Consider the following 27,581-nt stretch of genomic DNA (forward strand, 5'->3'; position numbering starts at 1 on the left):
TCTCTATCTCTATCTCTATCTCTATCTCTATCTCTATCTCTCTATTCCCGTTCTGGTCCCAAGCCGTTTCCTACTTGCACTCGTGGCTCTTCCTGTTTCGATCCTGAATTCTGACTCCCTTCCTCCCTCCCCCCCCCCCGGCTGGTCTAGCGGTAGTAGGTAGAGTGTTGAATTTGGAGTCATGCTACCCCCGTATTTAAATTTCAAAGCAATCACTTACTGGCTATGTAAACCTCGGCAAAATCACTTACTGGTTTTGAACCTCAGTTTCTTCAGCTGTAAAATGGGAGGGGGGCGTAGTTCTTACTCCCCACTCTTTTCAATAAATGTCAATTGTTAATTGTTATTAGGATGTCCTTAAGCTTCTCAGGATTCTTGCTTCCCCCTTCTGGGCTTCGGCAGTATGACTAGTTTAGCAATTTTATTCCATTTCTTCCAAGCTCTTCCCTTAGGCCAGATTGGACCCATTGCTTTATTCTTTCCAGGCTCTTGTTCTGAAATGTTCTTCCTTTTTTTGTTGTTGTTCAGTCCTGTCCTGCTCTTAGTGACCCCATTTGTGGCTTTCTTAGCAGAGATACTGTAGCGGTTTGCCATCTCCTTCCCATTTTACAGATGAGGAAACTGAGGCAAACAGGATTAAGTGGCTTGCCTAAGGACACACAGTTAGGTAAAGTGTCAGAGGCCAGATTTAAACTTAGGTATTTTTTAATTCAGGCCCAGGGCACTATCCAGGGCCCCTACTTCCTTTTTATTTATTCTTTCTCCCATTCTCTCCACCTCCTTTGAAGCCTTGTGAACCTTCTTCTGGGCACTAAATCCACTAAGAATCAAAGCCCTCTATCACAGTGGAACAAAAGCTGATTTCTTTTGCTTGATATTAAAATAAAGACAACTTTTCCTTGGTATACTTTTAAGTAGAAAATCGAGCAACTTTTGCATTGATACCTGAACTGAAGCTTGGCTTTCTTTTGTGTTTTTTTTTTCCTACATTTTATTTTGTTTAGTTTCCATTGGAGGAAGATTAAAATAGAAAAGAAAGCTATCAAATAAAATCTGCCCAGATATTCCCTCCCCAAAATAAAATAAAAGTCAATAAACATTTATCAGACTTCTACTATGTGTCATGATCTGTGCTAAATACTGAAGATACAAGTAATAAAAAAGAAAGGCTGCCCTCAACGAACTTTTATAGTTTAATGGGGGAAGACAGAACACAAAAGGAAACTGAAAAAAGGAGGAAGAAGAGGGAGAAGGTACCCTAGGCCAGGAACATGGTGGAAGAATCAGAAAAGTCCCAAAGTAGAACAGCCAGTTGAGAAATGAGATATTCTGAGCTGAGCTCTCAATCTTAAGGAGAGGTTTGAAGTTCAAGCCCCACTTGCTAAACAGAGAAGCCAAAAGTAGTGATGAGGTAGAATACAAGGATAATGAGATCTTGTAGGATGATGAGGTTATCCTAATAATGAGCTCCCTGGGTCTTGGTGGAAAAAAATCAGAGAAGATTGTCTTTCAGCAATTTAAGAAGTTGAATCATAAAATAATTTGCCCATTTTGCACAGCTCCCTACACTTATTAACCTCCTGGATCATAATAAAATTCCAGTTATAACATAGATATTTGACCTTAAGAATGTAGACTAGATGACAGAGTAAGCCCTTTATTTTGGTCTCAGTTTCTGTAACTGTCATTGTCAGAATTTTATATTCTAAATGCCTAAAAGTGACATGCCATTTTTATAATTAACTTAGACTAACCCAGGACAGGTAAATATAGAGCAAACAGTGTTGTGGTATGTCACATTCTAAACATGTTAATACATTGACTTAATCTGTTTGGACTAAAGTGTTTTGATTTTTTTTTCTGCCTATGAACCCAAACATTTCCAAGTTTTATAGGAGCATTTAATCTATTTGGGAAAAGTACCATGGATTTATATTCCAGGGGAGATTAAGAAGTAAATTAATTTTTTCTATTTGAAAATTATTATCATCCTTTATTCTTTGAGGTTTTCTCCAAGACACAATTTAAACATTTGCTTTGTAGTGAAAGAGCAATTTGGACTGGGAGACTGCAGCTTTAGTTTTGATTCTACAAGTTTACATGTGATCACATGGCCTCAGATTTCTCAGCTGTAAAATGAAGAGGTTTTATTAGATTAAAGTCTAAGGCCCTTTCTAACTATAAAAAGACTGACTAATCATTTTTTCCTTTGGAATCTCAGAAGTGCTAGTTCTTAGTTTTAGTACAGTTCAGTCAAGAAAGTCATAAAGATCACTTTAGTCACCTTTTTCAGTTTCCTTTCTTAAAGGGAATATTCTGTTTAGTTTTACATGGAATTCAAAATTGCCAAATCTCTCATTGATGTTTTGTTTTTCTTCTGTCCATTTATCCAAACTGGACTATATTTGCTTGAGTGAGCTTTACTTACTGTAGAGTAAGTTCTATAAAGGAAGTAACTTTTGTGTACTTATTTTTTTACTGTCTCATTCTGTGCCCTGCAAATAGAGGCATTTAATAATGATATTACTCTTTATTAAGGGAAAGACACAAATAGTTCTTGTTCGTATGGAATTCATAGTACAGATACAAAACATAATTACACTTTTAAGGGTTAGAAGAGACTAAAAATGAAGACAGTTTTTTTGGTGGGGAGGAGTTGATGGAAGGCAGATTTAAATTAGAAAAAAACAAACCTAGCTGAAAATAAAGTTATGGTAGTAATACATATTAAACTTAAACATTTTCAAATTTGAACAGATTTTTTGGCATGATAGTTTTATCCTGAATGAATAGTCTTAGTTTAACAGAAGTGAACTTTAAAGTAAAATAAGATTAAATATTATCTCTAGTTTTAAAGATGTTTTAGAATCAAGTTATAGTAAAAACTGTTCATAGGAAAGTAAATTATTTTAATAATCCTTTGTCAATTAATGCAGGGTGATTAGTAGAACTGAAGTAGACATTATGAATAGTGTAATAGTATTCAATAGTAACCAATAGTAACTTTACATTTGAAATGATTCTTTGTAGTTTTCAAGGCCTTTTATTTAGAGTCCAGTTTGATCATATGAATAGTTCTTGAATTAGCTGGACAGATGTACCCATTTTACAGATGAGTAAATAGGCTTTCAGGAACTTGTAGCAAAGCTATAACCTGAGCCTGTTTTCTTACTAATGCTAGTGCTATTGTTGCTAAACTATAATTAAAAAGAACATGTGCTGAAAAAGAATTATTATTATTGTTATCTTTTTAAACCCTTACCTTCCATCTTAGACTCAGTACTGTGTTTTAGTTCCAAGGCAGAAGAGTAGTAAGGGCTAAACAATAGGGGTTAAGTGACTTGCAGTATCTGAGGTCAGATTTGAACTCAGGATCTCTCATCTCTAGATCTGGCTCTCAATCCACTGAGACACCTAGCTCTCCCTGAAAAAGAATTATTCATTTTAAAACCGTTCCACAAAAAATTAGACAGTGTTCTTTAAGCTTCATATTCCTTTATATTGGTCTCTGTGGTGCTGAATTAAAAGAAAAAACCAGTCGAGGTTGCATTCTTTTAAGCAGAGCAGTTCTGTAGAGAAATAAATAACTTCCTTTTGGCAGTAGTAATGGTCCTGCAGCTTCCTACCTATTTCTTTATGAATTATATTGGCAGAGCTAGTGGTGAGACATCAGCATTTGACCTTGCATTGCTTTCTTGCTATAATGCTGTCTATCACAGTTGCAATTCATAGGGAGGGGTGAAAAAGGTGGCCCCAATGGTAGATGTAGCTATAAATTCTTAGAATAATAGCAGTGACAAGATGGATAAATTCAATAGCTTAGAAAAAATGCCTTTTTTCCCCCCACAAAACAGTACAAAATCCGTATCTATTTTGGCCAGACAGATATAAAAGAAGGAATTGAAGAAGCTTCTGTCTAGCTATGTTTATTTTTTTTAAACCCTTATCTTTTGCCTTAGAATCAATACTGAATATTAGTTCCAAGGCAGAAGATCCAAGGCAATGGAGGTTAAGTGACTTACCTGGAGTCACCTAGCTAGGAAGTGTCTGAGGCCAGATTTGAACCCATAGTTACATTTCTTATGCTGGCAAATACTTGATTTATGCCAAGCAGTTCTTTGTGTAATTTGTATATGTAAATATATAATATCTGTTATACTTCAATTTTATAAGTATAGATACTCTTTGCACTGTGCAATGTAGCCTCTCCATACTTGTGCAGTTATTGGTACTGTCTTTCTTTAAACCCTTCATAGAGTATCCACCGTATGCACTGGAGGTTCTTTTATATTTTGTGGCTATGTAGTCCTCCGTGGAATTGAGGACTTTTCTCAAATCATACTGGACCGCTGTGCAGTGCATTTGATTTAATTATTTTTCCCCTACAAAGTGTCTAAATTGAGTTATAATTTTAAAAAATTTAAATGTATATTCTCTCTTCTCTTCCAGAATCATGGCAAGTCCAAGAACAAGGAAGGTTCTTAAAGAAGTCAGAGCACAAGATGAAAACAATGTAAGGATTTGTGTTTCATCTGAAACTTTGATTAGTTGTGATGAATCATTTTAATGGTCTAATGTTTAATGAGCTCTTCCTTATAATGCTGTTTTCATTTTCATTAACATAGCTCCTAAAAGTTAAGGCATGTAATTATGCACATAGTAGTTAAAAATGTAGGGGCAGCTGGGTAGTTCAGTGGAGTGAGAGTCAGGCCTAGAGACAGGAGGTCCTAGGTTCAAACCCGGCCTCAGGCACTTCCCAGCTGTGTGACCCTGGGCAAGTCACTTGACCCCCATTGCCCATCCTTGCCACTCTTCCACCTATGAGACAATACACCGAAGTACAAGGGTTTAAAAAAAATTAAAAAAAAAATGTAACTAGAATAATAATCTCTTTTCTGATGGTCAGTGAATGTTAATGCATTGGAAGAGAACTTCCAACTTCAGATGAAAAGTCTATTCTCATACTACTACCATGTTTATTTTATATTTATTTAAGCAATATTTGAATTTGAATTTATAGTTTTTATGTTGCTGTTCCTATGCATCCATATTTCTGAGAGGGGAGATATGCTGTCTTTTCCTACCTTCTGTCTCTTTCATCTTTGACCATAACATATTATATTTTGATACTCACTGGAACTACTTAATGGAAACCATATTCTCTATTATTTCCACTGACCTTTTCTGATCCTACAAGTTCTGCCTGATATGTTTGAATTTATTGACTCTATCATGTCACCATGGCTTTTGAATCACTTCCCTATCTGGTTTCTCATACTTTGGCTGTCTTTTCTGGAAACTCTTGTTAACTCTGAATTTCTTTGACCCATTGTTTGTGAATGGCCCTGTGTACTTTTTTCTTCTTTGTTCATTGCTTTATGGTTGTGGAGGCTATTAAGTTGTTTTTAATCATCATTATTTTTTATTTGCAGGTCTGTTTTGAGTGTGGTGCATTCAATCCCCAGTGGGTGAGTGTGACCTATGGAATTTGGATCTGCCTGGAATGCTCAGGGAAGCATCGAGGCCTAGGAGTTCATCTCAGGTCAGTTTACCATTGAGAAATTAAGAAAACAAACAAAAAAATGAACCAAAAAACCTCAACATTGTACACAGCATTATTTGGGGATAGATGAAATGAAGAAATGTCTAGATAATGGATGTGTGTTGGTTCCTAGCTTTGTGCGCTCTGTTACCATGGACAAATGGAAGGACATTGAGCTTGAGAAGATGAAGGCAGGGGGAAATGCCAGATTTCGAGAATTTCTAGAATCCCAAGAAGATTATGATCCCAGTTGGTCAATGCAGCAGAAATACAACAGCAAAGCTGCAGCCCTTTTTAGAGACAAGGTAAACTTAAGTGTCAACTTTCTGTATGGTTAGAGAAATATAAACTCCAATTTAAGTTTTCTCATAGTTGTCTTAAAAAGTGAGGCTTGTACTTTCTCTAATAGTCATGCAGTATCATTTTGCAAATCAAACATGTTTGTAGAAAAATGGAATTAATTTCTGGCAGAGTCTTCAGAGGCTGGGCACTGTAAATCACTGAGGATGTGGCCCTCATTAGGTCAGAGTTTTCTCCAGTCAAAAGCCTACCTAATAGTGCTAATAGTAACTACTCTGTTGATTTTGATAATAGGATAAACAAATAACCTTTGATAAACAGAGTGACAGAAGCTATGCTTTCTTCCCTACCTCTAGTGCAGGGGAGGGAGTTGAAGAAGGAGGGAGCAGAACATTGAGTTTTATACAGTAATTGAACATGAAAGGCTCATATACATCTTGAGAAAAGTATTCTCCTCAGAGGGGAGTGAGGCACATTGCATGATGGGATAGGTAAGTGGATTCCCAGGGGTTTATTTGTAGAACTAAAATGATTAAGTTGAGCTCTCTGAAATTGCTTTCAATTTGTCAAAATTGTGACACAGATTTAAAGTATAAAATGTATATGTATACATATACATGTATATTTGACTTATTATACAACTGGACATTAAGTATAATGGGAATTTTGTTGTTGGTTTGTTTTTGTGGGGAGGAAAGGATTTGGCTTAAAGTACTGTGGAATTGTGTTAGGTATCTCTTGAACAGAACAAATAAATCGGAAATTCATGATCTATGAATTCTTATTTGACTTCATGTTCTCTTATTCTATCATTTACTTCTTTCTAGGTAGCTACATTAGCTGAAGGAAAAGAATGGTCACTTGAAACATCTTCTGCTCAAAATTGGACTCCACCTCAGCCTAAAATGGCTTTATCCTCAGCTCACCGGTATATGACTTTTAAATACAGACCCATTAAAATAATACTGAAATTCTTTTGTAGGTTCTCATTTCACCTCCGGTATAGAATTCTAGTAATTCTTAAATTTCAATATATCTTTTTTTTAAACCCTTAACTTCTATGCATTGGCCCCTAGGTGGAAGAGTGGCAAGGATGGGCAATGGGGGTCAAGTGACTTGCCCAGGGTCACACAGCTGGGAAGTTTCTGAGGCCGGATCCAAACCTAGGACCTCCCGTCTCTAGGCCCGACTCTCAATCCATTGAGCTAGCCAGCTTGCCCCCCATCAATATGTCTTAATAAACATAAATGGTTTTAAAATTTGCTATTCTTAAACTATGCATTCATGCTTTCTTGCCAGAATTAAACGTTTTGACTTTGAGATGAATTTTAGTAGACCATATCCTATCAGATCAAATGAACCATTTTATTATTTAGAACTTTGGTTCTTAAAATTCTGAAGGTTTTCTGGAGGACTACTGTTTTTATTGTTGTTGTATTAATTTCTGGGGTCTTTTTTCTGCTTATTCCTTTAATTTTCTAGCTAATTGCTGTTACTTGCCCTTCTCCATGTCTAGTGATCACAGTATCAATCGCTATTTTATTTGTTAGAATGGGTCACCTTCCTTCCTTTCAGCATTTCCTAAAACTTTATTTCAGACTCAGTTTTAAGTTCTCTTGGTTTTTTAAGTTATCTTGACCTTACCTTCCAGAGCAAATCATACCCAAAGTAACAGAAAAGATACAAGGCCATATCCATTGAATTGATTAGCATTCCAGTCTCACTAGGTAGTCCTGATTTCTACTCTGCTGTGGTCCTTGTACCTCCCTCCAGTTAAGTACTGTTCTGATGTTACAGCCTACTGTGGTAGTGATCCTAAGTTCTCAAAGGCAATGCTAATGGAGCATAAATTTTGACAGGCTCTTCCCAACTATAGAGCATTGAGTACAGGACTAATTGCAGATGGTATATTTCTTGTCTAAAGGCCTGCTCAACTTAGCACAGGGAGGAACTGCAAAGGCTTAAATTTTTTCAACATAGCATTTCATGGAGACCATTTGCTAAGGTTTAGGGAGGATTGTCATCTGTGGAAATGGGAATATCCACATTAGTTATATCACAGATCCTTGACATGTTGAAAGAACTAAATATATTTTTTCTATTAGGATTTGTTTCTATTAATCTTTAATTTTTGATTTTCAGTACTTCTGGCCAATCTCAGAACACAACTGCCTCTTCAGACAAAGCTTTTGAAGATTGGTTGAATGATGATATCAACTCATACCAAGGGTGAGGCCTTCTGATAAATAAACATGTAGTTATCTAATATCATTTTAATTTAATGTATATCCTGAGGGCTTTGTTCATAGGAATAGGTTAGGAATATACTACTTTTTGTATGTTTTGAACAGAGATACTTTATCCTTTGTAGAGTTTGAAAAGTTTAAGCCTGTTATGCAGGTTTTGATTATGAACAAGATACTGTTTTGACAAATTTTAATATTGGTCTTCAGCATAATAGTTACTTTAGTTAAAGAATATAATTTATTTTTCTTCTAGTCATCTTATTGATTTGCAAGCGAATTTCAGTAGACCATATCCTATCAGGTCAAATGAACTATTTTATTATTTAGAACTTTGGTTCTTTTAATTCTTGCACATAGATTGAGGGTTCCCAGCTAATGGAAATCTTTGGTAGAGTTCCCTTCATAATAAATGACTAAGGGAAAAAAAGTTATTCTTTGTGTCCTACTAGAGAAATGGTGTCCTCCATTTGACACTCGATAGCATAAGATTGAATATCAGTTTCTTTGGTCATGGTAGTACTGTATAGACCAGGGTGCATTTGTTTGAAGTGTTTGGAAAGTTTGTTCACCATTCTGTTTCCAGTTAAATTAGTTATTTCAGCACCACTGAATTCACCTTTTTTTTTTTTTTTTAAAGGCATGTAATTGTGTGATAGACTGACAGGTGATAATATTTGCTTCTTGTAGAAAAGATTTGTTCAGTTAATTTGTTTATGTTTAATGGTTCAGAGGCCAAGAGAATCGCTATGTTGGGTTTGGTAACACAGTACCTCCTCAGAAAAAAGATGATGACTTCCTCAATAACGCCATGTCATCACTCTATTCGGTAAGGAAATTCTCTCTTGGAGCCCATGGGCTGACTTGTTTTGGAGACTTGTAATAATGTGTTCTTTCCCCATGTAGAATAAAATAAGCTGAAGAGACAAGAATCTCAAGGTAGAAAAGGTCTGTTCAGTGCTGTGCTTCTCTATCAAAAGTCATTGTAATATGAGTAGTTCTTTACCTGTGATTTTTTTAAAGATCTATCCATCCTTACCATTAAAAGGATTTGACTTTTCTTACTTTAACTTAAAAACAAATACATAGTTCTAAAAAAAGTTTTTTTAGTTGATATTTCAATATATTGCTTAAAATTAAAAAAAAATTTATATGGTACTTTTTCTTCTAAAAGCAATAAGGTGCCTCCAAAATGAATATGATGCCATTTCTGCTTTACTATATTGAGAATATGTAATGAAAGTCTGAAGGCGTCTCAGAGGACTGTGCTTGATCTATGAGACTGAAAGCTGACCAAACACTATATTGACGTCCTGGTGTTGGCATGCTTACTGACTGTGGAATAGTTAGAAATTTTATTTCTGTGGACAAGAAGTGTGCTAATGGAAGTTTCCAGTGCCATATCATAAGGTGACTGGGTTCTCAAGGCATTGCCAACAGAACATAAACTTTGGTCAGCTCTGCTAATCTGAAAAAGTCTCAGGTATCACCAGTATCAGAGTGTGTCTGCTATTTAAGGACAAACCAAATTTGGTACAGAGCAGCATGTTACCAGTAGGTTATCCATTAGGCATTAAATTTTTTGGTTGTGGCTACCTGTCAGAACAGGTATGTGGAAAAGCAAGTATGTAGTGGATAGAGAACTAGCATCACAGTTCAAATCCCACCTCTGAGATATTGATATCTAGATCTGCATTTCTGTCTGTACTATCTATAATTAGCTGTGTGACTCTGGGAAAGTCACTTTACTTCACAGTGTCCTAGCAACTCTCAAAGAATAGAAGTTGTAGAAAAGTTAATGATCTGCTTTAGTCAAAAGAGTTTTCTTCACTCGGAAGCTCCCTGCCCTGATAAAATCATAGGTCTGGACTAAAACTAAAGGCAGTAGAAGTGTGAGCAAATTATTGGAAATTCCTGAGGTAATGTATGTAAAGCATGTTGTAAACTTAAGATGATTGTATCAATACAAACTAGTACTATTATCTTTCATTTTTATTTGGTAGCAGTTTAGTAACCCATATAATTCAGAAATATGGAATATAAGAATCATAAAATACTTAAAAATGAACGTTGAGATCACTCCTTCCCCACCCCAAAATGTAAATACAGTGATCCCATACCTATTGCAGGAGTTATGTTCCAGGGACCCCTGTGGTAGGTGAAAATCTGCAAAGTAGCAGTGCTCTATTTATTTTATTATTTATATATATATTTAAGGCTTTATACACTCTTCCCTCTCCCCTATAAACCTTTTCCGCACTCTTATTAACCCACAGTCATTGAGCCAATCAGCGCCCAGGATACAGAACACAGTGCTATGGTTAGTCGCCTTTCATTCCATCAGCCAGAAGTGTGCCACAATAAGTGTAACTCTGTGATACAGAATTAGATTTTTTTTTAAAACCCGTGATAAGTGAACCGCGATATAGTGAGGGACGACTGTATGATTTCTTAGATGATTGTTCTCCAAGTAAACTTTTAGCTGAGATCTGCCATACCCCTTGCTTTTTCTGCCCTCTGGTGTCAAGCACATCAAATGCAAACCTTTTCATGCCACCATTCTTAGCCTTCCACAAAGTCTTATTTTCTCCAGGTTATCTCTGGTTTTATCTTTTGATCTTCAACAGCATGGTTGAGGGGGCAGTTAGGTGGCTCAGTGGTTAGAGATCCAGGCCTAGAATCAGGAGAACCTGGGTTCATATCTGAACCTGAGGCCCTTCTAGCTATGACCCTGGGCAAGTCAATTAACCTCATTTTCCTTGTCTTTATCATTCTTTTGCTTTGGAATTGATACTCAATATCAATTCTAAGACAGAAGGTAAGGGGTTTAAATAAGTAAATAACATGGTTAGTTCTTAATCATGTAATCATCCCAGTTTCCCTGCTGCTAGTCAGTGTGCTTGCTAAAATATGGGATATAGAACTGAAGATAGGCTTACCTAAGCAATTTATAGCAAGATTATCCCTCTTTCCCTTTCCTTGTTTTCTTCCTCTCCTACCTCTTTCCATCCATCCCTCCCTATATCCATTCAGAAATGCAGTAGCTACTCATGGACCAATCCCATTATAGAATAGCATGGGAGCTTTAACCATTTTTTCTGACTTTGGCCAGTTCACCCATCCGTCAACATGTCAGTGGCCATCTGTTCCGTAGGGCTCACATATTATTAGTACAGGACTGACAGAACCCTGAGCTCATTTGATCCACCAACCTCTTCAATAGAGATTATAAGTGTATACTCTAATACCAGGCTACATCCTTCCTTTTGAACACTGCTTTGTTAAGGTAGCCCAAGATTAAGTATACTTTTTTGGTTACATGTCATATAATTGACTCATTACAAAAAAATATCTGTGTTTTATTTCAGCATGATATTTCTAACTACCCAACCCCACATGGTACATTGCCCCCAAAGTTAAGCAAAACCACCTACTAGTGTGATTATATTTGAAAGTCTATTATACTGTTTTCCCAATTAACAGAAAGTAGAGGTGTATTGCTTTCACTTTGATTTTATAATATCAAGATTATCTGTTGTAGTTAACCTGCATTTTCATTGTCTTGACTATAAAGTAAAGAAAAACACCTACATCTTTTTTACATTGATTTTTTTTCTAATTATTTGTCCTTTATCCTACTCATGTTGATTATTTTTTTAGGCAACCAAGTGTAGTATTTTACATTTCTCCATATTAAGTTTCATTGTCTCAGGTTCAGCTCATTATGCTAGTTTATCATGATCTTTCTTTGTTTTTGATAAAGCCCTTTTGTCATTGGTCTGTTGGTTTAGTAATCTGACACTTTTCTCATAATGAAACTCTTTACCTAGATTATAAACATTTATGGTACCAACTAATTTGTCAGTCTATATACATTTTGTAGAAGGGGCACTATCACCATCGTTCTCTTTATACAATTGTTTAAAGGTGCTTATTTCTTCCTGTCCTTTAATTGTAGACTGTGTTGTGATAACCTCAATTGAGAGATTGTGACCAAGTTGACCAGAGAACTTATTTTTTCTACTTTTCAGTAGACTTTATCTGGGAGGCCAGAGACTTATTTTCTTCTCTAAGTCTAAAACTTGCTTTATCCCTGCTATCTGTTAGAAATTGTTTCAAGATCTTCATGATCCTGGTCCTGAACCAGTGGATCAGGCACAGTTATATTTCATCGTAATTATTTAAGCAAAACGTTTTTGTTGAGTGCCTACTATGTTCAAAATACTACAATACATGCAGTGAGGCACATGAAGTTCTACAAACATCTCTGCTCTCAAGAACCTTGAATTCATTTGAACTTTTTACAGAGAGTCCATTAATAAAATAGTACATAGTAATTCACAAATGGTTGGTTTGGACAGTTGGTCTTCTAGGACTTCAGAGGAGGGACAGATGTTTTGCTGCTGAAATTTTGAAAAGTTCTCTTTTTGAAACTGAATTCAAAAACAGATGGTAAAAATGTCCAATATTAGCCAATGAAATTAATAGAGTTTTATCATGATAGAGCATATAATTGAAAAACATAAACATGCAGTGCTGATGTTATAGTTAGTTGCTTTTACAATTCTTAAAAAAATATGCCTAAGGAGACTCAATGTATTTGACTAATTGTATTGTGATTTTTGGTTCCTCCTTTCTTTTAGGGCTGGAGCAGCTTTACAACTGGAGCAAGCAAGTTTGCTTCAGCAGCTAAAGAAGGTGTAAGTAAACAACCAGCAAACTATTTTAAAACTAGCTTATATAGAGCTCACTCGGCTCCTTTTAGAACCAGGGGGAAAAGATTAGCTTGAGTCAGTGTCCTTAGATGACTTTGTGAGTTGTTTTTCACTTAAGAAACATTTATTCCTGCAAAGAAGAAAATAAAAGGCATTCAAGATTAACCATCCTTATACAAGTAGAACATAATGAATTTACATGATATAGTTCTCAAAGTTTGACTTGTACTTGTACTTTGTACTTGTTCCAGCTTTCACTGTGGATTAAAAACTATAATAATATGATTTGCAGAACACTTCCCTCACAAACCTGTGAGATAAGTATGAAAGTTAACAGTTTGTGAAATAACTAGTTAGCTCTCCTGTCAGATATGTTATATTGGGGATTCCTTTTGGATATAGGATGAATTAGCTGGCCATGGAGATACGTTCCAGCTTTCAGATTCTGTTATTTTGTGATCATAGGTTTATATTTGAAAGGAATTTTTAAGGTTGGCTCAGTAAATAGAGCACTGAACCTGGATTCAGGAAGACCTGAGTTCAAATCTGGTCTCTGCTATGTACTAGCTGGGTGATTCTGGGTAAGTCACTTAAACTCTGCCTCAGTTTCCTTCACTGTAAAATGGGGATAATATCAATATCTATCCCCCCCAGAATTGTTGTGAAAAATCAAGATATTTCTGAAGCTCTGAGTGGCACATACTAGGTGATATATAAATATTTATTTATATACCACATGGTAGATTTTATATAAATGCTTATCCCCTTCCCCTACCCTTCCAATCCCCCATTTTACAATTGATAAAACTGAGTCCCAAAAAAGTTAATGGATTTTCCCAAGGTCACATACATAGTTAATGGCCTATGAGTTAGTTAATGAGTTAACAAGCTTACTAGCTTCAGTCTAATTTTATTACTTGGATAAATGGCTTATAAGAGACATGGTAATATTCACATATTTAAATTGTTCAAATTATTTTTAAAGAAGATCATATAGATATGAGACAACAGTAGTCTAAGCTGCAATATATGGAATCTGAAATTGTGGGATTTTGTTATTACAGTATAATCTACAGCAGGTATTAAAAGGATGAGACAGAGAAGCCTGAATAGGTGTTCTGGTTGAAAAACAAATAAGATTAAAAATATGATGGCATTCATTCCAGTGTCAACTCTCTTATCCTATTCCATATAATACAGTAAAAATTGATTTTTGTTTTGGTATAAATGTGAGGGTAGGGGAAGTTGAATACTAAAACATAAAAAATTGAAAGGAACTCAAAAGAACTTCTCCAAGCTATACTATATTAGGAATAGTCTCTAAAATGTCTCAGCAAGTGGCCTATCCAGCTTCTAACTGCCTGGTAGAGCAGCTCATTATACCCCTTGGATAGTTCTCATTGTTAGGAAGTTTTTCTTATATCAGTCTAAAGTCTACCTCTAGTTTCTTTCCATTTCTTCTATTTCTACTCTTTGAAGTCAAGTGGAATATGATAACCCTTGAAGTACCTGAAGATGAAATTCTTAAGCCGCCTTTTCTGTGCTAAATAAATATCCTTCCTTGGCTATTTTCTTGTATAGTCCATAGTTTCCAGAACTCTTTCTTATCCTGGTTGCCCTCTGGAGGTATTTTAGTTTTTTTCTTTTTATAATGTGGTCTGTAGAACTGAACAGGGCTCCAACCATAGTCTGACATGCATTGATAATTTTTTGACACCTGAAAAAGAATTTCCTCAGCACCCATCTACATAGTCTGGCAAATCAGATTCCTACGTTAACTTTGTTTGGACATACATGTCTCTCTGCATTTATGTTCATCACTTCTCTTGTCAGGAGATCAGTGACTTAATTCATCTTCATTCTTTTGGTCTTGATGTCTTATTGTGTTGAACAGTGTTGTAAGGTTTTTCAAAACTGTTTTCCCCTATGCCTCCATTAACATTTTAAAAATTGTTATCCTATTTTTGCTCATTTAATTCTGCATCAATTCATTAAGGGTATTCCCTGTTTTCTCAGAAACTTCCCTCTTCAATATCTCTCTTCACCACCGAATCATTTTAATGATTACTGCTTAATGGTACAATTTGAGATCTGGTACTATCAGACCCCCTTCCTTTCCACATAATTTCATTTGACCATTTCAATGTTTCCCTTGAAATTCTTAACCTTTTATTCCTCCATATGAATTTCATTATTTTTTTCTAGCTCTTTATTATTTTGGGAGTTTGGTACTACACTGAATAAATAAATTAATTTAGCTAGTTTTGGCATTTTTATTATATTGACTTTACCTATCCAGGAGCAATGAATGTTTCTATATAGTTATTTAGATCTGCTTTCATTTCTGCAAGGAGTATTTTGTAGTTAAATTCACATAATCCATGAATGAATCTTAGAAGATTGTACTCTCAAGTGTTTTTTATCTTCTGTAGCAATTTTGAATATAACTTCTCTTTCTAGCTTCTCTTGCTGGGTTTTATTACTATATGTAGGAATGTTTATGATTTAAATGGATTTATTTTTTGTCTTGCAACTTTACTAAATTATCACTTCAGATCATTTTTAGTTGACCGACTAGGATTCTCTAAATACACTATGTTATCAAAAAATAAAATGTGACTAATTTTGTTTTTCTTTGCCTATGCATTTTCCTTCAATTATGCTTTTTCTCTCAAATTCCTTTTCCGGATTATAACTCTGGCTAACATTTCTAACATTATGTAATATAGTAGCAATGTTAGTAGGCATCCCCACTTGTATTGAAAAGGGTTTGTAACTTTTCTCCATTACATATAATGTTTACTCAATCTATTTGGAGAAAACCTATTTACTATATTAAGGGAAAATCCATTTCTTTTTATAATTTTTAGAGTTTTCAATAGGATTGAATTTGAATTTTGTTTGAAAGGCCTTTTCAGTATCTATATTATATCATAGTCTTTATTACTTATATGATTATCTTGGTCTATATATTTATAGTCTTCCTTATGTTGAACCAACCCTACATTTCTAGTCAGGTTAGCAACAAGTGCTTATTATTTATCACGCACAAAGAAGAAGTCCCTACTCTCAAAGTACTTACAGTCTAATTGTATAAAGTCAGTCTGGTTGTAATGTATAAACTTTTTAATATGTTGTTATTGCCTTCTTACTAAATTTTATTTAAAACTTTGAATCAGTGTTCATTAGGGATATTGGTTTGTAGTGTCTTTATCTTGTCTCCCTGGTTTTGATATCAAGACCAAATTTATTTCATAGAAAAAGATTGGAAGGATGCCTTCTTTTCTTCTTAATATACTTTGTGTAGTATTGGAATTAATTGTTCTTTGAATGTTTGATTGAAATTACTTGTGAATCTATCTGGTAGTGGAATTTTTTTTGAGAGTTCATTTAATTATAATTTTCTTAGATGAGTTCTGATATGCTTATTCATTTGGGGTGTATGTCAATTTTCAAAACAAATCAAAGGGAAAAGATTTGCTTGCACAAAGAAGTTATCTCAATGTATTATACAAATTGAACTGAATCCTTTTAGGATGAACAGCTAAAGTTTAAATGTCAGTCAAGGATAATTATGCCCGGTCTGATAATCTTTTGTCAGTCATTCTTTTTGAATTCTCAACTGCTTTTGACTCTGCCAATCACTCTCTCTCCTCTGAAGAGTTTTTTTGTGACCCTGTCTTCTGGTTCTCCTCCTACTAGGCTAAATGTTCTCTCTCACTTTTTTTCTCTCTTGCTCTTTTTAATATGTGTGTGTATACACATGTATGATATAAGATAGATATACACACACATTCTTATCCATCTCTTCTTTCAACCCTTTAGGGTAGGATCTTGTCAGGGCTGAGGGTTGGTACTAAGACCCTATCATCCTATAATTCTGGCTGTCCAACAGCATGAATAAGGAACCTCCGAAAATAGAATGCCCTGTTTGTTCTAACCTTGGTCATTATTTCATTGGTTACTAGATGTTGTCTGTTCTACCAGGGAATGGAATGGTATCTGCTTTCTTAGTATTCCCATTAGCACCCTAATGAGGCCTCTGCATATAGGGCCTCAGCACATGTGCCTTGACTAACTGCTGAATCAAATGTGTATTACTGAAGTAGTCATTTCATGTTGATTGTTGTTAAATTTGAGTTTTCTTACGGCCTTTCAGCAGACTTGCTCAGAGAGCAGCTGCATGAAGAGGTTGACAGAATGACTTAGAGCAATGATTCTGAAATGAGTTTGACTGCAGAACAATTTTGGAAATTGATGAAATTTACGAATGTTTATCCAGGGAACCTTAAGATACAGAATATTTCTAGGATGAAATTGATGCCTGGGAAAATCAGGGAACAGAATAATAAAAATTTATCAATTTCATACTGAGAAAAATTACCAGATATAATCTTTTGAGAAATAATTGCATATATAATGAGGGTTGGGTGGGTATTATGTTTTGAATCTTCTTTTGGAATTTCTGTTTATATTACACAGAACCTTGTTCTGTGGGCTAATGTATGAGATATGCTAATTTAGAAGAAAAACCTGAAATGGGGCTACTGCTGGAGTTGCAGATCTTAAATTTAGTCTGTGACACTGTTTTTAAACTGAATTTTAATAACTAACTTTCAAAATGGAATCCTGTCTGTTGATAAGTAAATGTGTTGCTTTATTAATGTAAATCTTGTATTTTTTTTACAGGCTACAAAATTTGGATCCCAAGCAAGTCAAAAGGTAGGGAAATAATAGCTTTTGTATTTTGCTTGTACTATTTATACAATTTTCTGGTGCTTTTCTAATTCTTTTAAAGTAATGTTTAGTGGATTAAAATGGGTACCTCAGACCCCATCATTATTTATAATATCTGTTGCTATTCTCTTCCCAAATGTAGTTTATTCACAACCTTCCCAAATGTAGTTTATTCACTAGTCCTACTTTAGAGTTTAGTTTAATAAACCTCTATTTTGGAGACCATTCCCAATAATAGGGGATTTACATCTACTATTTGCTCCCCATTGAGGGCATAAGTGATAGACTAAAATTTCTACCATAAAACCGAATAATCAACAAACTATATTTGTAAGTAATTGGAATAAAATTATTTTGAAAGGTAAATATTTGTAGCTATTTAAAATTTTTTAAAAATTAAAGGCATATCATAGTTTATAAGGATATAGAACATCAGAAAGTCTGCTCTTTAAATATAAGGATATATTTTTTGAAGTCCTATAAGCTAGTATGTTAAAAAAACTGCATGTGCTTAGGGCATTGCATGAAGTAAATTAACCTCACATGGAGCAAAATAAAAGAATGTAAAAATTCATATGGAATTAAACTTCCTCTGTAAAGGAACAACAGTATACTCTCTTGTAGTTTAAATACTTGAGTCATCAAGCAAATTATGCCTAGTTCTGATTCAGATGCTGCACAGAGCACTTAAATTCAAACACGGAAAACCAGGCTCAATTTATGCACTTGAAGTGTTTCTTGAAATAAAAGAGCTTCTTTATACTGAGAGCAGATTTTAAGAGAGATTCTGTGTAACACTGAGATTTAGGTTTGCAAATAATTTTTAAACTCAGTCTGTTCCATTCTATTCATTTTTATCAATGATCTCAAGTTTAAAAATTTTTTTTTACAAAAATTGAAGAGTTTGGTTGAGACAATTTGTAGTCATCACCAGTATTCCATTAAAAATACAGAATGGGCCATCAGAAATGACAAAATTCTGTACTGCTTGAGTTTGCAGCACGCCTGGGACCTAAAATTTAGTTACATATTTGCCTCCTAATTTGAATGAGGTTTGACAGATATACAATCTGCCTAAACCATAATTCCTCCTGCCTTGTAGAAAATATAATGTAAATTAAGATTTCCCATTTATAAAACACATTTTATGATGTGCTTTATTAGCAAGAATGTGCATGCTGAGAGAGTATTGTTTCCTGACAACACTCTTGTTCTGAATATTGGCATATCTGGCATCTGAAATCCACTTATTAACAGTAACTAGAAGAGTATTTTGTTTTAGCAGCCATATTTAACTGCCAGTAAAAATAAATATCACAATTTTGGGTCCATTGAAGGAAATTTACCTTGTCAATAGATGGTGTAAATAGAAACAAATTTTGCTACCCTACCTAACCTGCTTGTGAAGTGCTTCCAGTTTTTGCTAAATGCTGCTTCTACTTTCCTTGCTCTTTTTTCTCTTTTTCTCTGCCCCCTTTTCTTGGATTAAGTTTTGGGGCTACAAGCAGCAACCAGAGCCGGTAAAGCCCTCACATACATTCTTGTGCATGGGCCCTTACCACTGTTTGTGCTGAGTATATGTTTATTGCTGTTGGGCTGTGTACTGCTCTTTCATTAGCTTTTTTGTGGTTTTTGTTCATTGTCTTAAATGCTGTTGTGTGCATCGTTATTTTGTATGTTTTAGCCTTAGTCAAGTCATTTTGAATTATCATGCTGCTTGCACAAGTTCCCCTGCCCTTATGAGTGCTTAGTAAATATGATTTCGTGGTTGTGATAATTGTGATTCGTGGAGTGATAGCTCTCAGCTGTGCTAGTTGGTGGTAGTTCTTTTTAAATGTGACATTTGTGCAATATGTATTCTTTATCACTATTACTCAAGTGGCCTGTTCTAAACAAGCTAGCCTCAGTTTTTTTGTGGGACAGCTTCTAGAAGGCCTTTTTTTTGAACCTTAGTTTTTTTGAACCTTAGTTATTACCGAATCATGGTTTAGTTAAATAGCTTGGTTACTTTTGCTTTTATATCCTAGAATCATAAGTTCCAGAAACTCAGCTCAGAGAAATGAAATAATTTGTCCAAGTAACATCAAGCCTAGTATATTTTAAAATTTCTAATATTTTGAATTTAATTCACAATTATTTATTTAAAAAAATTAAAAACTACATATCAACTTGGATAGCCTTTTAATAAAAGAAAATACTTTTTTATACAAAAGCTCTCTAAAAGGCCCCTCTACAATGTTTGAATAAGTCTTGTATATTTTTTTTTTAGCAATTCTGCTTTTTATAATAGTTTTTTGTGGGCATCCCTTCTTCAGTGGCTTCTTCATATATTTACTAAAAGGTGGCTCATTTTATTTCTGCCTTGTGGCTGGGAGCTTAGTTTTAGAGTTTATTTTATCTGAACTGCTTAAAAATTAGGCTATCTTTTTTATCTTTTGTTTCCAATTCCCCCCAAACCAACTGTATTTAAGTGATAACACTATTTGTATAGGACATGCCTTTGGTTTTCTTCCACAATTAAAGGCACAAAATAGAAAGTACAAAATTTATTTCTTCCCACAGTATTTTCATATTCTTACAGAAAAAAGTATGTTATAAAACCTTAGTGATGTCCTTGACATGGGTATGGTTTTTGTTATTGCCTAGTAACAAAGAATTTGAAACTATTATTAGATGCTCTTGCCTGCATCTCAGAGAAGCCTTAAATGCTTAAGAAAGAGCATATTTCCTGGATGAAAAGTAAGACCTGTGGCTAATGATAATCAGGATAATTGACAGGAAAGGTTAGAGGCAGAATATAGTTTAGAATTATAGGATTGCCCTAAATGGGTGGGGATGGTTAGATATCTATGTAAATCTTTGTATATGTGTGCATGTGTGTATCTCTTCAGCTTGAATGCTTAACCAGAAAGGCCATCTTATGGGGCTACACAGGATAGAGGTAATGCTTGCCTTCCAGCTAATCCATATGTACCTTGTTTGAGCTTTTGGAGTATAAGAGAACCAATGAGATTTTTGTCTCAAAACATTCAGAGTATTATATTGTATTCACAGCTGCTTAGCCACACATCCCATTGCTTTGATAATTCTGTGCTGAGCCTTTCTATGTTGTTGGTGATTCCTGCACCCCAGCTTTTTGAAGGCAGTGAATGTTGGCTGTATTTATATAAAGGAAACTGTAACTGACTTCTTTTTATTTGTTTGCTTTATTTTAAATAGGCTTCAGAGTTAGGTCACAGTTTAAATGAAAATGTTCTCAAACCTGCACAGGAAAAGGTAATTGGCAACCAATAAGTGAATCAGACAATCATTGTTATATAAGAAAATAATTTTTGTAAATTTTCCTTTCATAAATAGCTAGCTACATGGTAGATAGATACATTTAAGTGTATCTTTTCTACTTTGGATCATTGAGTGTTCATTTCCCTCAAATGCTTGTGGTATCAATGGTTTGTGTAGCAAAAATATCTATGGCAACAGTGTTCCCATTTTCAGTTTGTATTACCTTTAAATCTTCTGATACAAGCTTTCATTGTTTCATTCTGTTTTATGCCCCATGATATCAGGACTCCTCTTCCAGTCAAGGAAAAATTAGATGTAAAATTTAACCCATAAATGACACCTGTAAATAATTGTATAAATCAGCTCTGTTTAGTGCCAACTCTGAGTGGGAGAGTGTCAGTTAAGACAATGAAGCAAGCTATAGAGAGGGGTTATGCAGCTCATTTAAATCAGGAGCCAGCAGTTGTCACTCTAGACTTGAGTATCTACCATAAGCAGGACTCAACAGTGTTTGGAGTCAGTATACTTCTGATAGACTGGAAGAGCAAGGGAGAAAGGAGGAAAAGGAAAAGAGAATGAAAAGAAAAGAGAGGTGCATGATAAGATAGTGGTAGAGAGGAGACCATTGGCAGTTGTTGGCATTCCTGAGTTATAGAATCCTAGTTATAAAGAGGGAAGGTTCCTTAGAAGACATCCAATCCAAAGTGTCATTTTACAGATGGAAAAATTGGCTCGCAATTAAAATGACTTGCTATTGATCATGTAGGGGGTATAAATCAGAGGCAAGATTTGAACCTATTTCCTGATTCCACATTCATCACCCTGTTTACTATGCTAGCTTCTCTGATGTAATGATGTCTACATCATAGTTGCCAGCTTAAAAGAGTTTAAATTTTGAAATGCATTTGAAAGAACAAAAACTCCCTCTAAGCTCACCAGGTTCTGTTCTCATCTGAAATATAGGGTAGCTCTTTACCTCTTTGACAGGAGCAGTGTCTGCCTTTTTATAAGTCAGAGTAGCATGTAAAAAATTAACAAAATTTTCATGCCGAAATTGAAAGAGTTAAACTGCAGTATGTTTCATTAATATAGAAATTGAAGTTCTTAGGGCTTCTGAATAAGAAAATTGGAAGGTGCTTTAGAGGAATCTCTTTCTAACTCTTTTTGTTTAAGAAGCACTCTGCTAAGGGTAACTAGGTGGCTCAGTGGATAGAGAACCAGGCCTGGAGATGGGAGATCCTGGGTTCCAGTCTGGCCTCAGACACTTCCTAGCTATATAACTGGGCAAGGTACTTAACCCCCAATGCCTAGACCTTACTGCTCTTCTTCCTTGGAACCAATTCTTAGTATTGAGTCTAAGACAGAAGATAAGGGTATTTAAAAAAAATTATTCTAGAGGAATTCTAGAGGAAGCTAATAGATCGGTGGACAGCAACTCATTCCTGGAGACAAGAAGTCCTGGGTTCAAATTAGGATTTAGACACTTTCTAGTTGTGTGACTATAGGCAAGTCACTTATCCCCAGTTGCCTAGCTTTTACTGCTTTTCTGCCTTGGAACCTATTAGTATTGAGTCTAAGTGGAAGGTAAGGGTTTAAAAAAACGACAAAGAGTATTCTTCAAAAATGTGGTACTAAAATTTGGGGAGTTTGTCCATACTTTTCAATTGTTTTCTAATTTAGGCTCTTTTTTCAAAGTTAGTGGTGAGCATTTTTTGGTATTTTGTTTTATGACTAATTACTGACGTTTTGATTTGAATAGGTGAAAGAGGGAAAGATTTTTGATGATGTATCCAGTGGGGTATCTCATTTGGCAACTAAGGTAGGGAATGGTCTTGCCTGTTGACAGCCAGGCATAAATGTTAAGCCAGTCTCCATATCCTGTTTTGCACAGTTAAAGACTTAAAATGATTTAAGCATTTCTTCCTCTTGAAAGGTAGAAATAATGTCCCTTCTTGCTACTCATTTTGACTGTTCAGTCCTCCTCTGCTAATTCAAAGAGGGCAACACCAACACTGAGGCATTTGCCCCATGCTTGTGAGGTGTTGTTTGTCAAGGCACAAAATGGGCTAACCATTGGTATTGGTTTCTGTGTACTTGAGGAATATGGAGACAGCTTAAAAAAATGTATATTCTAAAGGTTATTAACTTCTTATTGCCTCTTTTCTTCCTGTTCTTATCTTGCTGCCATTGATTTATTATGAGGTAAGTGCTCTGACTGCCCGTTTAGGATATAACTTGCTGGGTTTTATTAAAGGACCTGTCACTTTGAATCACTTTAAGTTCAAAAGAGTAAATTATTAACTTAAAATCAATATTGAGAATGTTTAGATATTGTCCTGTTTCCCAGCAAAAGATCCTCTCTCTCCACAGGGGAATATCCAGGTTTTTTGAACAGTTTGCTATTTTAAAGGAAGCTCGTGACATTTACAAATGTTTATTATTAGCAAAAACTAACCATTGAATGATTGGTATCAAATGTTGCCATAGTTATTTGGAAGTTTTGACAGTGTTTCCATTTTGTTAAATGTTGTTGAATTGACTTAAGTAAAAAAATGAATTCTTAATGTAATCAGCTAAAATCAACTATCATTTATTTTCATTCTTAAGCTGACTTCCTAACATATATTTTTAATGATTTCTTCTTTCCACACTCTAATTATACTGTGTTTTATAATTCACCTATTCCTGTTCTTTGCTGTAGCTAGTAGTACAGCAGATAGGACGTTGGGCCTGGAATCAGGAGTTCAAATCTGACCCTCAGACATTGCCTAGCTGTATGATCCTGAGCAAATTACTTAACTTCTGTTTTCCTTAGTTTTTTTTAACTCTGGAATCAAGATAAAAATAGTTACCTGCCTCTCAGGATTGTCATGAGGATCAAAAAATAATAATTGTAACGACTTAGCTGTCACCATAATAGTATAAATGCTTAGTCCCTTTATTGAAACTGAATTACATGCTAATTTTCTTTTACAATTCACTACTATGGGATTAGAGAGAGGATTGATGGTTAAGAAAGACTATTATAGTAAGCTACTACAGTTTATCTTGAATAGTTAAGGACTGTGAGCTGCTCTGCTTAATTTAATAAAACCTTTTCACTGTTAGAGGCTATTTTGTATATATATTTTTTTAATCTTCATATTGCTCGGCACATGGTAGGCACCCAGTAAAATTTCCTTAAATGTAATTGAATTCAGTTAACTGGGAATTAGTATATATGCCATTTAGGAATTATCAATTTCCAAAGAAGGAGAACACTAAATCACTTTTCACTAAAACAGATATTAATCACAACATAATACTCTTCATTTGATTCAGAACATCAGGACATATATTGATGAACATTTTCATTGTACTGTAATATAAAAGAAATACTGGTTATTTGAACTTACTGGTCATCTGGAATTCTACATAAAAGGGAGTTAACTTTATGGAAATCTGTGCTACTTTTATCTTTTTTTTTTTTTTTTTAATCCTTATCTTCCATCTTGGAGTCAATACTATGTATTGGCTCCAAGGCAGAAGAGTGGTAAGGGCTAGGCAATGGGGGTTAAGTGACTTACCCAGGGTCACATGGCTGGGAAATGTCTGAGGTCAGATTTGAACCTAGGACCTCCTGTCTCTAGGCCTGACTCAATCCACTGAGCTATGCAGCTGCTCCCTGTGCTACTTTTAAAAAGGATTTGTGTGCCTGGATCTTTTCAAACAAGCTAAGTAAATTTTATGTTAAGTTAGCAGTACAAATTATTTGACTAAATTTTAAACTTTGGAACATTATTGGTTTTAGTGTATCATCAGTATATGAAATCTTCAAAGATAGAATCTACCCTCATCTCCAATACAGTGCTCTAACAACCATCAGTAAATATTAGATGATAATACTGGTTGATCTTAAGGACAATGTGAAATTCTCTTAAAGGAAAAACAAAACATGTTAAATATCCATTGCAAATTATTTTGTTTACTGTTTTTTAGTTAGGGATTAATTTTTTCTAATTATTAAACTATTATTAAATTATTAATATATAGTTTTAAAATATTTCATTAGCTTAGATGTGAGTTCACGTAATGTTCAAGAGAAGTTTCGGTGTGACAAAGTCTGTCATTTTTCTCAGGTTCAGGGGGTTGGCAGCAAAGGATGGAAAGATGTCACTACCTTCTTTTCAGGAAAAACAGATGAACCCTCAGAAAGGTATGCCTCTCTCTCTTCTACCAGTTTCCTTCTCTTTTGACTTTTCTTAACACAGAAGGAAACAGCAATGTCAGTATGGAGGGCAGAGCCAAGAGAGTATATCAGTGGTGAAGGAAGCAGTTGGTCTGTTGTTTCCTTCTATGTGCTGCTGCCAGACAAGCAGTCAAAATGGGGAATCTTCTTTCTACCCCCTTTTTCTTTTTCTCCCCCCCCCCAATATGTGATCATTCAACTTGTTTGAAGTTATACAAGTAGAAAAATTTATTTATTATTTGATTTCTTGTGTTCTTTACATTTTGCCTTATATTTCTCTTTTAGGTAGTGAGTCACTTGGTCAAGTATTGATTCATTAATTTGCAAGTCAGGCACTGTGCTAAGCAATAGAGATACAAAGAAAGATAAAAGACAATCTGTAAAAAAACAATGGTCAAAACAGATTCCAAAATTTAAAAAAAAATTGAAGACATAAAAGGTACTGAGGTCTCTCTTCTGCCTCCCAGTTTAGTGTCTTTACTAAAGTATATTTACACAGTAAATATTTTCATCAAGATTTTGTGCATATGTACTAGAATTTTCTTAGCCCTTGTAGCTAGAATAACTCAACTTGCTGCTTTTTTTCTTTTGCCTTTGTTATTCCAAAGACATACAAAGAGATAAGCCAAAGATTACATTTCTAATGTAGAACAAGTATGATCCAGATTGGTGGTTGCTGAGAAACCAAAACAGGAGGCAATACTAATGGTTAGTCTACTGTTGCCTAACCAGAGCTTCCTTTGTAAATTGTACAGAATACCAAGTTTACTTTCTATATATATTTACAATTTTATTTGTAATCGAAATGGGCAAGTAAATGACCACTTGCAAAGCTCCTCATACACATGAATGTTTGGAGTCAGACTATATTGAGCAGCAACTTTGCATATATATTTTAGTCTATCTGAGCTTCTTTTTCTTTGTAGAAAGCTCAGGACTTGATAAAAGAGACCTTTTGAGTCATTTCTAGTTCTCTTCTAAAATGGCAAAATTTAAGATCGAAGGTCTTGATTTTCATTTCAATTCGATATGTGGTTTATAATTTTTCTTTCAAAACAGGAACTCCAACTTATCCATAATTTCTTTTAACTGAAATATCCATATAGCCAAATTATTTTTTTGCAATAGTATTCAATAATAATTGAAGTTCAGAACAATGACTCTGGTGTACTGAAAGATCTTGAAAGAGCTTCTAAATTTTTTTTATAAAAATTAAAACACATAAAATGTTATTATACCCTGTAATTTGAAAATTGCTACTTACCATATGGCAAACATCATAATTTTCAATTAACCAGAGCATTTCCCACCCCCAACTGTTCTGGATAAATAGGAGTTAAAATACCATCATCTCTCAGGGAAAGTATTTTCTTTGAAGGTCATAATAACTAGGTAAGACCTAAAGAGTATGCTAATGTGCTTAAGTTTCTAATTTTTAAAAAAATGGTATTTAGGCTTTTTTCCCTTCTTTCTCTTTAAAAGACCACCTGAAGGTGATAGTTACCAGAACAGTGGAGGAGGACACTACCAGAACAGTGCTATAGATCAGAATTTCTGGGAAACTTTTGGAAACTCAGATCTCCCCAAGACCCACAAATCACCTAGCAGTGACAGCTGGACATATGCGGACAATTCCACAGAGAAGAAGAGCTCAGATAGCTGGGATATCTGGGGCTCAGGAACTGTCTCCAACAACAAAAACAGTAATAACAGTGACAGCTGGGAGAATTGGGAAACCAACTGGGAAAGTGCTGGAGGGGAGGGCAAAACTACCAAGGCTCCAAAGAAGGTGGCCAAAGCAGCAGCATCCTCTGATGAAGGGTGGGACAACCAGAACTGGTAGACACAACCTTGGCCACTGGTGGAGAGAAGTCCCCTGATGGTTATAGGTCATTTCGTGCTTAGTCATCATTTCTCCCAACATGTGTTTTACTTGAGGCAAAATAACTCACGAAACAAAGTGACATTCTCTTTGGTGATTTAGCACCGCCATTGCTCTCCAGTCATCAAAGCTGATAGCAGGCACCTAAGCTTCCCCGGGCCACCATTTGAAGCCAGATAACTTTCTTCAGGTGTCCTGCCCCAGAAACATCCAGTTCAAGTGCAAGCACGTTCTTGTGGCCCCGTACTGCATGTGCAATTTTTCTAGAATTTCCTGTGCAGCCTTCATTCTAATGATGTTTTAGAGAGAGTCCAAGACAGGATGATGTTTTCAAGGGGCAACAGAAAGAACTGCAATTTTTGAATGCAGAATGAAAGATATTCATTGAAATGACAGTAAATAAAGCATCTTCCTGAATCGTAGAGGACTGAATGAAATGATGTGAAATGTTTTTGATCTCCTTTGAAATGTCTTTTTTTAAATTGAAATGCCTTTTTAAGTTTAAAGGATTTGTTTTTTTTTTTTTATTGTTCTCTAGAAAGAATTCCTAGAGTCAGAAAACTTAAAAATACTAAAGCAATATCATGTCAACATTGACCTTTGGCCATCCTGCCTCTCCTTGGATGTCCAAATAGTCACTGTTGCCTTTTCT

General features: G+C 34.9%; 1 protein-coding gene across 2 annotated transcripts in view; it reads left to right on the forward strand.

The window, feature by feature from the left end:
- ARFGAP1 (ADP ribosylation factor GTPase activating protein 1) overlaps positions 1-27,377 on the forward strand; it is a 32,786-nt gene extending 5,409 nt beyond the window's left edge. Inside the window, exons 2-14 of one of the 2 annotated variants that reach the window (XM_044661169.1) lie at positions 4,450-4,513; positions 5,433-5,542; positions 5,676-5,847; positions 6,670-6,770; positions 7,985-8,071; positions 8,818-8,914; positions 12,729-12,785; positions 17,490-17,522; positions 19,028-19,057; positions 20,757-20,813; positions 22,579-22,638; positions 24,944-25,014; positions 26,530-27,377. In XM_044661169.1, coding sequence (XP_044517104.1) covers positions 4,454-4,513; positions 5,433-5,542; positions 5,676-5,847; positions 6,670-6,770; positions 7,985-8,071; positions 8,818-8,914; positions 12,729-12,785; positions 17,490-17,522; positions 19,028-19,057; positions 20,757-20,813; positions 22,579-22,638; positions 24,944-25,014; positions 26,530-26,890 — 1,296 coding nt within the window. In that variant the 5' untranslated portion in view covers positions 4,450-4,453 and the 3' untranslated portion in view covers positions 26,891-27,377. Of the gene's footprint in view, positions 1-4,449; positions 4,514-5,432; positions 5,543-5,675; positions 5,848-6,669; positions 6,771-7,984; positions 8,072-8,817; positions 8,915-12,728; positions 12,786-17,489; positions 17,523-19,027; positions 19,058-20,756; positions 20,814-22,578; positions 22,639-24,937; positions 25,015-26,529 lie in introns of both variants that reach the window. The other variant, XM_044661167.1, reaches the window with a different exon arrangement.
- Positions 27,378-27,581: the final 204 nt, after the last annotated feature.

Source organism: Gracilinanus agilis, chromosome 2, assembly GCF_016433145.1.
Source record: "Gracilinanus agilis isolate LMUSP501 chromosome 2, AgileGrace, whole genome shotgun sequence".
NCBI classification, from domain to species: Eukaryota; Metazoa; Chordata; class Mammalia; order Didelphimorphia; family Didelphidae; genus Gracilinanus; species Gracilinanus agilis.